The sequence below is a fragment of the Scylla paramamosain genome, chromosome 3, assembly GCF_035594125.1.
Source record: "Scylla paramamosain isolate STU-SP2022 chromosome 3, ASM3559412v1, whole genome shotgun sequence".
NCBI lineage: Eukaryota > Metazoa > Arthropoda > Malacostraca > Decapoda > Portunidae > Scylla > Scylla paramamosain.
In genome coordinates, this window is record NC_087153.1 from 37,756,124 (window position 1) to 37,772,108 (window position 15,985).

The window sequence follows — 15,985 nt, forward strand, 5'->3', positions numbered from 1 at the left end:
CCCCAACCTCTCATCCGACTCACTTCCATCATCACCAGTGCCTCTCTCTCTTCCTTATCACCCTCTTAATAACTACGTACTGTGTCTTTTACTGGAATCTTGAGCCTAGTAAATCTATTAATAGTGTGGTCGACATCACTAATCCTTCCTGTAAGCTGAACGTTTTTTGGGCTTTCTGTTTAATACCGAAAACTTGACATTTCGTATCTCCGTTGCTGCAATTAAGTTCTCGTCATGTCTGGCGTTTTATTGCGTCTCCCTCTATTCGTCTTACAGTCCCAGATGACGACTCTATACAGGGGCTTTGAACGGTTAAGTATGGTGCACGTATTTATTTAACGATCTCTCCACCCCTCTCTCTCTTTCTCATAATTATACTCTCAGACAGCTTAACATTTCCATTAAATTTACAGTTTCATGTAATATTTAATGTTTCAGTCAAAATCTTCCAGTTCTTCGCTTACTGAAAGAGAACACGACAGATTACGTGATACAGGGACTTGTTCTGAAGCTGATCTTCCTCAACCTGTCTCAATTCCTCCCGCCACACTGCATCACTTATATAAATTGCATTCCCAAGCATTTTAGCTCTTTATCTTGACACCTTTTTATTCTGTACACTTTAAAGACATTGAATAATACTGGTTTACGCACGGGCACATGTTTCTGGACAAGAAACATGTGACACTCAGGAAAGTTCCCTCGCCTCGTCTCACTGATCAAATGATTTTTTCTCTCACGTCAACCTAAGTAATTTTTCTGTTATCAATGACGATTTTCTATTCGGAACAAAATTAAATGTTGCTGATGAAATTTTGGTCAAAATATGATGCAGGCCGTGGCGGACCTGGGAGACGTACGGGAGGGGAAGGTGGCTGCCTGGTCCACTACTACTACTGACTACTACTACGGACTGGACTGGCAATTTATATAAGTGATGCTGTATGGCGGGAGGAATTGAGACAGGTTGAGGAAGATCAGCTTCAGAACAAGTCCCTGCATCACGTATCGTATCACGTATCGCCGCATCGCTATCGTATATCGCCACATCGCTATCGTATATCGCCACATCGCTATCGCATATTGCCACATCGCTACCGTATATCGCCGCATCGCTACCGTATATCGCCGCATCGCTACCGTATATCGCCGCATCGCTATCGTATGTCGCCGCATCGCTATCGTATATCGCTGCATCGCTATCGTATATCGCCGCATCGCTATCGTATATCGCCGCATCGCTATCGTATATCGCCGCATCGCTATCGTATATCGCCGCATCGCTACCGTATATCGCCGCATCGCTACCGTATATCGCCGCATCGCTATCGTATGTCGCCGCATCGCTATCGTATATCGCTGCATCGCTATCGTATATCGCCGCATCGCTACCGTATATCGCTATCGTATATCGCTGCATCGCTATCGTATATCGCCGCATCGCTATCGTATATCGCCGCATCGCTACCGTATATCGCCGCATCGCTATCGTATATCGCTGCATCGCTATCGTATATCGCCGCATCGCTACCGTATATCGCTATCGTATATCGCTGCATCGCTATCGTATATCGCCGCATCGCTAGCGCATCGCTATCGCATATCGCCGCATCACTATCGTATATCGCCGCATCGCTACCGTATATCGCTGCATCACTATCGCATATCGCCGCATCACTATCGCATATCGCCGCATCGCTACCGTATATCGCTGAATCGCTATCACATTTCGCCGCATCGCTATCGCCGCATCTCTATCGCCACATCGCTATCGCATATTGCCGCAACGCAATATGCGTTGCACATGTAGTTTTCGTGAAATAAGTTCCGTTATCGTTATCATAATCAGCATTATCATTACCACTACTAACTACTACTACTACTACTACTACTACTACTACTACTACTACTACTACTAACTACTACTACTTCCACCACCACTACTACTACTACTACTACTACTACTACTACTATTACTATTACCACTTCTACTATTATTATTATCTTTATTATTACTATTATTATCACTACTGTCTGTCCTTATCATTGTTGTAATTGTAGTTGCTGCTGCTACAGCTTTTTTTTTTTTTTCTGTGGCATAAAGCCATAAAGTGATCTGACTGAGAGTACCTTAGCGTGGTGAGTGTGGTGATCACAGATGGCCTCACGCCCACATTCAGAGTCCAAGGCCAAGTCTGCCAGAATAAGGTCCTTGCCGCTTTTGACCAATGTATGTAACTCTGATTTATAGGAAACTTTCAGGAACAAGCCACATGTTATTCGGGCAACGCCGGGTACTTCTGCTAGCTTCTGTACTGAGAAGGCACATCTTTCTAGAAGGAACGATGTTGTGATGAATGACAACATAACGTGATGCGCGGGGCGACACCCAGTCAGAGAGGTGGCAGGTGGTGGGTGGCGGCCACACTGTCACCAACCCACCTAGCTGTTAGTAAAATGTGACTTGACTTTCTGGAGCTGAAAGTGGGATATACTAATATGTCATATTGCTTATGAGTTTGTGTTTTTTTATCACAACATCGCCTCTAGGCATTTCGTGGTTTCACCAAGCTGCTCTTCAAAGACTTGGACAAACAGGACACACGCTCGATACGACGAATAAACAGGAAAATGTTTCCATTTTTTTTTTTCCATGATTTCTAACGTTTTGACACATGACATTTAGCTTGAATCAAGAAAGTGGTGTCTGTCAGTCTTATTAATGGCAGCGGCAAGCAACGGTGACATGAGCAGCACCACTACTTGAATAAAGGAAAATAATGAAAATGAAAAAAAAGTAAAATAAATAAATGAATGAATAAATAAATAAATAAGAAAAATGTAGGTTACATCATAATCAGACACTGAGATACGTGTACAATGTCTATGCAATAAAAAAAGACAATTTAATCTTTTATTATCGTCTTTCAATTTTTCACTCTGAGCGGCTTACATCATATCAAGAAATACGATAACGGTGAACCAGCACCGCTTGCTATTTGATATATTCCGCGCAATACGTTTTGGCAGTCTGGTGTTGAACCAGCCAAGTGTGAGAGACGCGGCGCGGCTCGGTGCCAGTAGTGTGTAGAATACGGAGTTTGTCGTTTGTGTACCCGCATATATACCTCAACGATTGAGTGACTTACGAGTACGTTGCCGTGGTGGGGGTCACCGAGCAGGTGTTGTCAGCTGCGTGGTGAGTGTTGGAGGCACACCACTTTGGGGCTGCTGCGAGGAGGGTTCTTGCCTATTGGAGTTAAAGTGCTGTTTTTTATTTTTTTCTACCTCGGAAGTTGACTTGAAAATTGCAGTGACTTGAAGAACTCAGAACCCTCAAATGTTAAAGCACAGAAAGAATAGCTTGTAGCCACTGGAACACTACAAGCTCCTCGCCTCTCAAGATCGACATATTCTGGGTATGACAACCAAGAACGAGAATCACCTTAGCGACACTCCCCACGATGACACTCAAGGTTCTTCTCAGAGTTCAGCCTCCAGCTCGGCCACTGAGGGGAGGATCAATCAAACACCGTTGGCTGCGTCTGCTGGCCGCCGACCTGCACACACTATGGACACTGCTTCGAGCATTCACAAAAGACCCAGGCTAGAAATTTCAAAAGGCAACGACGAAGGTAAACTCTCTAAACCATCCTCGTTACCAGCAGGGCCTTACAGATTGTGTGACAATAATAAATATATTAAAAAATCTGCATAATTTGCTGATTCCCATTTAATTAAAAAAAGTTAAAGTGTACTTGTTACTAACAATATCCATATGATTACATGATATTGTTCTGCATGAGCGAGAAAAGTACAGAGAAACAAGTATAACAGTCTCCTCCTGCTTTCTTGAAGTTTAGGCTGCGTCTCTTCATGGTAAGGCTGGCTGTTTTCCATCACTTTCAGATGATCCTGCGGCTGTCTCGCTCCTTGTGACCGAATTGGCATAGTCTCATGTCAGCTGCACTCCTCTTTCAGAAAGCTCCTTGATAGCGTAGAGATTATAAACCTTAGTAAGACTACAAAATTCCCCTTTCTCGACCTTTGTGTCAGCTGGCAGGGTGCGCCACGAAGACCCTCGCTTCTTCAGACCTGCAGATGGGAACCAGGAGGACTCGTCGATCAGGTTGTGGGAGAGCAACATCATTTCATTGGAGAGATGTTTTTGGACATGGAGTCTTTTGATACAGGGAGGTGGGACAGCTTCTCTACTATCTGTTGCTTCTTTGTCATCCACCCTACTTCTGCAAAGAGGGAAGAGTACATCCTGACGCCTTGGATATTAGTGACGTACTTCCTCTTACGAAGCGCCATGCGAAATTGATCTGAAGGCGGGATGAATACTTGATCATGAGAGGAGCCCTGGCCGGGGACTGAACTCCTGCCACGAAGGCATGAAGTTCAGCGTCTTAAGGTACATTTTGCCCGGTGCGATTATCGCTCAACGATGATCGTTCATGGCTCAACGATGATCATCCACCGATTGTATATAGGGTTGTTTTGCTTCGAGCGACTGCCGCCAGTGTCATCGTTGGCTCCGAATAGTCGCACGGCTGGGGGGTGAACATAATCACAGTGACAAACGAACATTCGCTTCGGAAGGAGTGTTTGCATCATCATGGCTCACAAGTTTTCCGATAAACAAGATGAGATCGTTGTGGAGGAAGCTGTGAAACATCAGAAAGGCGGAAAAATTCGGCAAACTTGTTGTGGTTGCAATCAGTTTCTGAAATAATCTCTCTTCATTCCTCAATTCAAACATCAAATGTTTTTTAGCCTTTTTTCTCCGTACATTTGGAAAAGAGCTTCATCTTCCATCTACTTCAACTAGAAGATATTTAATTAGCAACCTTCTTCACTCAATTTGCTCAAAGCCATTTTCTCGCGACACTACCTTCCCAGGACACTCTCGCCACTTGACTGGCTGTCACATCGAAAATCGCACAGACACAGACGCTCCAAGCAAAACAGCACACCCTCTATTATTGTGCAGCGATAAGCGTTGAACAATCATCGCAGCGAGCAAAACATACCTTTAAATTTCAGGATCGTACAATCGTCTGGTCCTAAGATTGTTTTTGGCGTCTTTACACCTAAGCCAGTCACTGCACTACGGTTCCGTCCTCCTGGTTTTTATTTATAAGTTTAATTGATACTCTGATGAAACAGCGCCAACAAAAAATCATGCACACACACACACACACACACACACACACACACACACACACACAAAAAAAAAAAAAAAAAAAAAAAAAAAAAAAAACGAAATAACACACATGAAAGTGAGTCTGAAATTTTGAACAAGGAAAAATCATGGTACGTTAACCTTGCCTATTGCATCAAGGGTGAGGCACTGTCTTTTTCCCCATGTTGTTATTTCCTGCACTGTTTTCAGGCAGTGTCGTTATCTCCTCCCTTGCATACACTGGGTCTGCGGATGTGAGGGTCTCCGTGGCGCGTTTTGACGAGGACCTGTGTCGTTTGAAGGAAGAGGTTTTTAGGTTCAGCAGGTAGCGGATAACATCGCTGAGAGAGGGAAGCAGCTGACTTAACACTGCCAACATTGCACCACAGGATGAGGCACAGCTATAGGATGTTGCGCAACTCGTGAAGAAAGAAGGAAGGCGCTCGGTAATTTCAAGGATTTATTATTGGCCATGATAACAGCATTGCAGCATCGGAACAAAGCTGCAGGTCGTGACGCGGAAGAATCATCAACGCAATGCTTAGGTGACTGAATTATTTCTTTTCTGTTTTCCTTATTTGTCTGTTGTTCACGGATTGCTTTTTGAGTACAAGTGGTTGCAGTTTTCCCCCCATTCCTTGGCTATACCGTGTACTTCCCATCTCTTGGTATTAATTATATACAGACACAGCATTCATACCGTTACTCGTGTGATATTGAAAGGCGCACGACATGACTCCCCCTCAAGAGGATTCACAAGACATCTCTTCTTTACAACTTGATTGAGTAAACCATTAAAAAGTACACAGTGTAAATGATTCTCGTAATTCCAAGGTATATGAGAGACTCCTAAATAGTTCTCTTCAATAAATGATAACAGTGTTCTAGTACAATGCCAGATAATAAGAAAAAATAAAAAGCTGATCAACTATACCCCAAAGTTAACAGGAACGGTTTGATCAATGAAAGTACTGACCACCCTTTCATACCATTTTTTCCCTTCTTCCGCCTCTTCCTTTACTTTTTATGTATTTATTAATTTCTTATTGCGTTAGTCATGCACGTTGTCTTGATATAAACATAGCAGGCGATGAATCACAAAGCTGATCTGGGCACTTTGACACACAGTCGGTCAAGAAGCTACATCGTCACTCCCATTAACAAGTCTCACTGATTTTTCAGCGACTTGTGGGTTTTTACAAGCATAAATTACGTGACACATAATATATATAGCTGCCTTTGTCCTATCTAGGCTGTCTAGTGGCCTAAATTCAGCTAAATTTTTCTGATTTTTATGTGAAAACTAAGGAGGTGCAGTTTTCACGTCAACATCGTAAAAAGTAGGAAATCGGCAGACTGTTTACGAAGGTGGCGTCACGTAGACACTCAGTTGTCCCGGGAGTCATGTTGCTGAGTCAGTTGGGTTTCCCTCCGACACCTCACCTGACAAGAAACTTCGTAACCTCCCTAGAATCTTTAGTAAAAGATGATAATGGGAAATATAATAGTTTTGTAATGATGGATGCAGACTCTCTCTCTCTCTCTCTCTCTCTCTCTCTCTCTCTCTCTCTCTCTCTCTCTCTCTCTCTCTCTCTCTCTCTCTCTCTCTCTCTCTCTCATGCAGAACGTTTTGTCTCGTTCCAAGAATGATCTCCAGGTCCTTCCGCAGAGATGCTGGTCAGTGTTGTAAAGTATTTTCCTGTTTTTTTTTTTCTATAACGTTGCAATATTCGATCAACATCATGTGGATACTAACGCTGCTCTTGCTGCAGATGATGATGACGATAGTGATTACTACTACTACTACTACTACTACTACTACTACTACTACTACTACTACTACTACTACTACTACTACTAACTACTACTACTACTACTACTTCTACTACTACTACTACTACTACTACTACTATCTCTCTCTCTCTCTCTCTCTCTCTCTCTCTCTCGTGTGTGACAGGAAATTAATTATCATTACATCAGCTTCATATTTGTGGATGGTATGAAGAAACTCTTCATACTAAGAGGAATGTCTTTATGTAACGTATAATGGTGCAGCTTCGTGTGGTGCTGTACCGTTTTTTAGTCTTGCTAGTATTTTCTGATGAATCTGTGCTTTCCGGACACAAAGTGGATAGGTAGTCATACGGCTCTTGTACACACACACACACACACACACACACACACACACACACACACACACACACACACACATTATCCAGCGTATATTTGAATATCCTGTCGCTCTTTTTTGTTAGTAATCGTCCACTGCGACAAAGGAAAAATTCAGATCATTCTAAAGGAATCAGAGCCATAGGTTTGTAGTTTGAAGGACAAGAACAGTCTCTCTTGTGAGGATCAGGATGAATGCGAGGAAATCTATGCTCATTTGGGAAAAGAGTTTAATGTTGATATACACGGAAAAGTTTGAACAGACACATTCGTGTCTCGTCTACACATTCTGGGCTAGTCACAGCCTAGTCGGAGGCAGAGGCGTGTGCGTCACTGTATGGTGCGTAACAAGGATCACAACAGTTTAGTGAAGTGGTTCTCAGACTTTTCGTGAGCGATGTGGAAGATTTCAGTCGTTCGTGACCCAAAGTAAAGTAAAACAGAAAGAAAATGTACAGTGATACATGCATTTCATTTGTGTCCCTGCGACCGTTCGAAAGTGATCTCGCGACCTAACTTTGGATGGCGACCCATAGTTTGAGAACCACTGTTTTAGTGTAATAATTTGTATCTTCTAACGTTACTTAGTATGGTGCTGCCCGTCTGCTTGTTACGTTTACATATTCCACAGGTAAATATGTTGTCCATAAAGTTTCATGTGAAGGTTCTCATGTCTATACAAGTGATCTTTGCAAGGTAGGATATCTAGAAAACTAATAATCATGGCTCCAAGGCTCCATTTCTAACATCGTGTGACTGGCAGCGACGTCACTGCCGAGCAGCGGGCAACATCCATTGAAATACTGTAGCACAATCATCACGTCTAGAGTTCTACTCGTGTGGGCGCGACTGCACAATACACACCCCGTCAACAGTCAAACTGGTCAATTATGCCTGCAGACATTGCTCAACTGCGTGCACAGGGCTTTAGGTCTTGAGGAAAAAGAGGAGGGATGGTGTGAATCTCTTGAAAGAATGGGTACTTCTTTGTAGAGTAAATTCCAAATATGTCCGAGATGTCGTGGTTCACGTGGTCAGTAAAGTAAGTCGCCAAAACAGTGAGCCTTGTGGTGAGTTCATTTGTCTTCAGCCTCATGTTCTGTTCTCAGCAAGCAGTGAGGAAGGTGACGGAGTGAAGGTGCAAATGTCCTTCACGTACATACCTGTGGATGATAACACGAAGCTTTATTCGAAGCCACCCATGGAAGACCCTGAGGATGAGAGGAGGAGGAGGAACGCAGTTACTGCCTGGAGGAACCGCGTCCGTAAGAAAAGGTCAGTGGAGCCGCGAAGTGTGTGCTTCGATTAAACTTCCTTCAGAGCGTCACCATTATACACATTATTCGTTCGAGAATAATGACTCTCGTGTCTTTTGTTATCTTCACGGTAACACTTAGTGTTTCACGATATTAAAAAAAAATAAATAAATAAAAAAAAAAATAAATAAGGCCTGGTGAAAGCTTCGAGACATTGATAATTTCTAGCAATACTTGGAATATAAACAACATTTTGATGCAAGATGATGATTCAAGTTTTGGTAATTGACCTTATATTGTGATTTGATCACTAGATTACGTTTTGTATTATTTATTGAGATTCTGCAAGTAATTTGTGATTAGTAGTTAGCTCAGTTACTGACATATTTAAATTTAATGATATAGTGATTAAATTTTGTTTTGTGTGTCACAAATCCAGTCTCACTCAGTGAAAGTATATTTGAACCTCTACATATACATGAATGTCACTTTCAATGAAATGTCACTTTTGAAAATAGACATTCCATGAACACCACTTCTGGCCTTGTATGAAGCTTTATTTATCCTGTAATATTCATTCAGCAAGTTCAAGCTTAGGATACGTAATTATTAACTTGTGGAATCTAACAGGCAATATGAGGAACTGCAGACGACAGTGAACACTCTTGAAGAGGCCAACAAGAAACTGCATGACGCTAACCAGCAACTGGAGGAGGACCTCAGAGCACTGGGCGAGGAAATGGGTCGCGAACATAGCATTCTGACACAACTTCAGTCAGAAAAATGTTCCTTGCAGATTTTGATTCAGACTCAGCAAGAAAAACTTACTTTCATCCGGGAACACTTGAAGCTCATCAACAGTTGTAGTGAAGAGGACAGCCCGGTTCAAAAGTTCCTCACAGCATTACTGAACAACATGAATTCCTCCTCACCCATACCCTTCGCCCCTCCATCACTCGCTGCTGCCTCGCTGCCCCATGATTCCTCGCACATGCCAACACTTTCTCCACCCACCACTTCCCCTCCCTGCACTACCTCCCCCCGTCTCACCACCTCGCCCCTTCACGTCATCATGCCGCTCCACGCTCAAATTCCCAGGTCAACTACTGCCTCACATTACCCGCGAAACAACATCGATTCTCCAGCACACGAAGCCGAATAGAATGTACAGATTGTATTTTATATATATATATATATATATATATATATATATATATATATATATATATATATATATATATATATATATATATATATATATATATATATATATATATATATATATATATATATATATATATATATATATATATATATATATATATATATATATATATATATATATATATATATATATATATATATATATATATATATATATATATATATATATATATATATATATATATATATATATATATATATATATATATATATATATATATATATATATATATATATATATATATATATATATATATATATATATATATATATATATAAAATACAATCTGTACATATATATATATATATATATATATATATATATATATATATATATATATATATATATATATATATATATATATATATATATATATATATATATATATATATATATATATATATATATATATATTATTACACTAGTTCACTTCAACTCTCATAACGCAGAACATGTTATTTAGCATACATATTTGTTTGTTCTTTCATCGTCACTTCCATAAAGTGACAAACATAAAATGAAAGAACAAACAAATATGTATGCTAAATAACATGTTCTGCGTTATGAGAGTTGAAGTGAACTAGTGTAATAAGTTAGGAGTGTATTAAGTTCCCGGTGCTATGAAAGTTAAATAAATGAGGGGAGTGTAATCGCCAGCTGTGCCGCCTCACAAGGTCCTGTGAGGCTGGTGGTGAGAGACTAATATGAGGCATGTATAACACTAAGGAAACTGAGTTAATTAGAATAAAGATTAAGGAAACTGAATTCATTATAGTAGTTAATTGCAGTAGTGAAGTTGTGTGAGAAGAACTAGCTGTGGAGAGCTTAGCTGTAGAGAGGTAGTGAGGATCGTGTTTACGTGATAAAGTTGATGACATGGCGTGTAGGATAGATAAGACACAGAGGGATGTCTGTAGAGGAATGGGTCACCCAGGAACTATCGCTGACCTAAGAGTAAGATGGGCAGGCATGAGGCGCCGAGGGCCAGCAGGGACGAAGCCCGGAGGGACAGATTCCTTTGTGCCACCACCGCATTCGGGTGTGACTACTCCAGGAAAGATCGGACCACTACAATACAGCTTGCAATACAATGTTGCTTGGTGACAGGCCTCCTTAAGACCCCAAACACGCGAGTTCCACATCTGTATTACGAGGGTTGATTGCCCTAATTGTCATAATCCATGATCAGTGATGCATTATGTTGATACAGTATGTAATGGTTAGTAGTAGTACGCACGTCTTATGTCTATTATGTATGTCTTCAGGTTTGACCGAATGCAATAAACGATTCGCGTCAACGTGTGGGTCTAAAATCCTTTAGCTGCCTTCGGGCAGCTGTATATATATATATATATATATATATATATATATATATATATATATATATATATATATATATATATATATATATATATATATATATATATATATATATATATATATATATATATATATATATATATATATATATATTGTATGGTTTCATTTGATCTTACACATGTAAAACTGGCTTTACCTAATAAACACAACACTAATTACAAAGAATTCAGCCACACCACAGGAAGCACAATACGTCACAGCCACACAGCTTGTGTATATCACACTCACTCACGCCACACAGCACACCACACTACTCACCTCAGCTAGCCACACTACAACCCCTATCACTGTCGATCTCACCATACACCACATGTAACCACACCACAACCCATATTACTGTCTGTCACACCACACCACCACTAGCCACACTACAACCCATATCACCGTCTGTCGCACCAAAGCCTGCCACACCACAACCACCATCACATCTAGCCACATCACCACCCACATCTCACCCTTCACAACACGCCACACAACACCCAACTGCACCACACCATACATAGCACCTAACCACACCATGGACTGAAAGCCGCATCATGCCACACATTACATGAGCCACACAGCAGTCCATCCATACCACACCCAGTCACTCAGCAACCCATATAACTCGTCGCCACATCACGAATCATTTGCGTCACAAGAGGGACACACTAACCCATATCACATAGTCATACCACTCAAAACTACACCAAGCTGCACATCACGCCCACCCACACAACAACCGAAATGGCACAGCTATACCACAAAAAAATACATGACAATACATATCACATCCAACCACAAAACTCATATTACTCCAAGCCAATGGACACGACCACATCGTTACACGTCACACCCAGAAAAAAAAAAAGAAAAAAAAATACGGTCATAAAGGGATAAACTTTGCCCAAACAACCGCACTATCAAAACGTAACGTAATCGAGTAACCGACTGATTTACTCGACAGTAGCTGGCTTCCCCGTATCTCCCTCCTTCTACCCAGTACATGCACCAGCCATGTAAAAAAACGGGAAGTGTGAGAAATGATTATGTTTAAGCGGCTCATGCGTTCATGTACGAGCACTGGCATGGTCGTTGGCTTCAAAAGAATTTGTAATGTTGCTTTTTTTTTTCTTTTTAATTGGGAAAGAAGGAGCGTTATTGCTAGCAATTTTGATATGAAATAGATTATTATCAAGTAAATGATAGGTAAATGTTATTACCATGTTTCACATTAGCAGTTTAGTAGTTTCCTCAACTGTAACAGTGACAGTATCAAGTTGAAAAGTCACTCGTCATCTCGAGGAGCAATAATTAAGACCATTCCGCGGGCCATGAGTCTGACACCCCTGGCTAGAGACATCTGAATTCACACTGCCTCTTATTTTCCGACGGTGTGTAAGGTTTCCGTTTACGAACGTGATCGTCTTCAAGGGAAAATCGTCGTCAACTTTCAGTCAAAAAAAAAAAAAAAAAATCATAGTAGATAACAAGAATATTCAAAGTGCAATACTTTTAAATTTAACTAATTATTCGTTAACCCTTCAATATATTAAATAAAATGGACTAATTGCACACGTCACATCAAATTTTTGGCTTCATAGCAGTCAACAGTTTCGAATGACTTATAGTCTGATGTTTACATTTTGGAGGTCTTCGATTCCTAAGCCAAACTTTAATTCCTACACACCAAGCAACCCTCGTCCTCGCTGCACACCGCGGATGCAATGAGTCGTCGTCGTGGACGCGTCTGTCACAGGAACTTCCGTTTCGGAGCATAAGAGGTCATTGCTATCTCGGGAACCTCAAAAGCGACAGGTCCCTCAAGAAAGTTTTTGCTTCGCGAAAACCAACCATGAACACTTTTTCCCTTAAACTTGTTTGGCTTGTCTACGATTGACAATAAAAGACAGAGAAGTGACTAGCCCGCCTGTATGTTGGAGCCATGTTTGTTTATGGTTAATGTTCACTGCAGAAGAACGACTCCGTGTTAATGTGACAGGCCTTCAAGAAATTGTCGATTTTCAGAAAGCTGACGAAAAAGTTGACGAAAAGTTTTTGTGGGATTGCTCCTGGTGAAGCTCTTTTACAAGCCAGGCTGTATACACAATAAAGAATTATTTACAGAGGATTAGATATAGTACGATAAAAATAGCTTAATACTTTCCGAGTAAGTTCTCTTTTCATATGAATGTGCCTTCACTACCGTCTTACACTTTATTAAAATGCCAACTTTTTTTTTTTCTAATTTCTTTGCGAAAAAGCTTTGGAAACATGTCACCTCCTCGGTCCACAGAAAAGTAAAGTAAAATTCAGGCGTCTATGCAAAGCCTCACCGACCTCCGCTGCAATCAGATCAAGTGAACACAATTCCTGGATGCAGGGGACTGTGAAGCTCCATCGGGGCTTTCTCAGGAGACCAGAGGCGTGCTCGCTTTCACAATCGCATGGACATTTTCAAAACACTGTTACAATTATTATTGCAATCTATCACTAAGTAAAAATTTTTGTTCAATATATGGTTTGAAATATAATGTCCAAGCTCCACTTTTTTTGTTTGCTTCACATCCTGAAGAAGATACAGTATATCTCAAAACCTCCAGTGAAACACAACAAGGAACAAAGTGAGAGCCGCTGCCCCACTTTTTTCCTTTCATCAAACACATCACATATAAACATCTGGTGGACGATGCAGTATCTGACTTTGATGTGCATACCACATGTAGATAAAAATAGTAATTAATTAAAATATGATGATAAACAATTAAAGCATATCATCGAATGGCCCTCCGTCCTTGTTAGCTAATCACTTGGCCAATCAGGTGGCATCAAAGCCCACGAGGAGAGACGTCGGTCTGGACGTTCAGTGTCCAGTGTTCGACTCTGCCCAACACACAGTGAGTGACCCTCCTCTGTGGCCAACACACCGCACCTAGCGTCTAGCGATCCTTCTTCTGTCCTCTTCCTTGCAGTAAATACAACGTAACACACAATGATCCTCCGTCTGTGGGCAACGCAACACAACACAACACAACACAACACATACCGACTGATCCTTCCCCTGCAGTCATCACAATACACTTAGTGACTCTCCCCCCTGTGTAGCCAACACAATACCACATAAAAGGAATGGTCATGCCCTCCTCTGTCCAACACAACAGATCACAACACAACACAACACAACACAACATAATGACTGATTCTATAGTTAATAGTGCCGTTGCGTTTGCGGTGTAGCTACACGCCTGTTTCAGATGCCGTTCGTTAGAATGAAAGGGTGGCGTGTGCGTGTGTAGGTGTGTGTGTGTCTTGCAGGGCACGTGAAAGCCTGGTATTTGACAGGTAATGCGGTGCGCCTTGGCAGTTGTGTTGTTGCTGGCTGCGGCCGGAGGGCAAGATCGCGTCATCCACGACGGGATGGCACGGGACGACGAGGGGAAGGTACGAGTAGTGGCTGGACAGCTGCAGGTGGTGGAGCAGACTGAACCTCATCCTCGAGGGCGGCCCCAGGTAGTGAGGGCTGCCTCTAATGTTATCCAAGCTGTGGTCATCCCTAATGGAATTCCCCAGGGACAACATCTCTTCCAGTTCCTGGTTAGGCCAATGCAACAGGAAATTTTGTTACCAAGTCCTCAGCTGCCAGCTTCCTGCGGCCCCGTCATTGTTTCATTGGTAAGTAGGAAAGTGAGTGGCGGGTGGTCCAGGAGGCCTTTCAGTGAACGGTCCCCTCAGGCTTGATGTCTCCTCTTTTCGCGTCATAAGGAGCATGACACGTTCCGCGGCCGCGCCTACCACTTCTCCTGGTGCCACCACGCGGGCCAGCTGTATACACACCAACAGGCGGCCGCTTACTGCCGCACCCTCGCGCAGCACCAGCCACTGCAATTTGAAGTATTGAGCCTCGGGGACCTGGAAGAAGAGAACTTCATCTCCCAAAACCTTGAAACCCGTGAGTATTAGTAGGTCGTCGCTGTGCTTTAATTCTCGTGGGTGATCATCACATGGATGTTAGTGTTTGATAGGTGATCAGGAGATGGCTGTGATGCTACTGTTGCTTCACTCTTCCCAGATCAAATAACTTCCGTGTGGACCAAAGACTACAGCAACTCTGTGCCTCACAGCCTACACTCTTACATCGACAGGTGAGTTGCACTTTTAACCTGCGGTAACACCATTTCGTGGCCTGTGAATCATAAAATGGAGTTCGGGCGTCCTATTTATGTGAATTTCATATTCACATATATTTCAGATCGAGCATCTCTCAGCCTGGTGAGGACTGCTTGGCAGTGGAGGCTGGCCTGCTGTTTGGCCGCAGCTCTGCCCTACACAAAAGTAATTGTTTGGTCCGTAAGGCAGTCATCTGTGAGGCAGATCACCTCATGTGATGTGATCCATCACTCTCCTCTTTCTATTTTTACTTTGGGAGGTTTTGATTTTTACTGATCGGCCATAAAAAAAAAAATAAATAAATAAAAAATAAATAAATAAAAATAAATAGATAAATAAAAAAGATGGGTGTCTTTCCATGAAGCCTTACTGGTGAACCTTGTCTGCTGTCTGGCTTTAGATTTTGTCTGATAACATGTTTACTAGGTCATTAGCAGGATAACTATATCTCGACAATACATGTACTTGGATTTAACCACGGACACGTTCTTCCTTCCTTCCCACGCCTGTTCTGCTGCCAGGCTGTGGCAAGACAACTCATGAGGTGTACAAGAAGTCCTATATAAAATCTCTGCTGCTCTGGGATAACATTTGTATTTGTTCGCATACTTCACTTCACTG

At 41.8% G+C, this 15,985-nt stretch overlaps 2 protein-coding genes across 6 annotated transcripts; both read left to right on the top strand.

Moving 5' to 3' along the window:
* Positions 1–3,050: 3,050 nt before the first annotated feature.
* Positions 3,051–9,812, top strand: LOC135095011 (protein enabled homolog). 5 transcript variants are annotated; one of them, XM_063995625.1, is made up of 3 exons: positions 3,051–3,635; positions 8,467–8,632; positions 9,244–9,812. In XM_063995625.1, the coding sequence occupies exons 1-3, from the start codon at positions 3,422–3,424 to the stop codon at positions 9,773–9,775; spliced, it is 912 nt and encodes a 303-aa protein (XP_063851695.1). In that variant the 5' UTR covers positions 3,051–3,421; the 3' UTR covers positions 9,776–9,812. The 5 variants fall into 5 exon arrangements, with proteins under 5 accessions (XP_063851695.1, XP_063851702.1, XP_063851707.1 ...); XM_063995632.1 differs by lacking the exon at positions 3,051–3,635 and adding an exon at positions 5,352–5,733 and having other exon boundaries at positions 9,244–9,810; XM_063995637.1 differs by lacking the exon at positions 3,051–3,635 and adding an exon at positions 6,820–6,865 and having other exon boundaries at positions 9,244–9,809.
* Positions 9,813–14,005: 4,193 nt separating this feature from the next.
* On the top strand, positions 14,006–15,709 carry LOC135095031 (uncharacterized). Its single transcript, XM_063995669.1, has 5 exons — positions 14,006–14,094; positions 14,562–14,869; positions 14,960–15,146; positions 15,267–15,339; positions 15,447–15,709. Exons 2-5 carry the CDS (start codon positions 14,615–14,617, stop codon positions 15,580–15,582), a joined length of 651 nt encoding a protein of 216 aa, XP_063851739.1. The 5' UTR covers positions 14,006–14,094; positions 14,562–14,614; the 3' UTR covers positions 15,583–15,709.
* Positions 15,710–15,985: the final 276 nt, after the last annotated feature.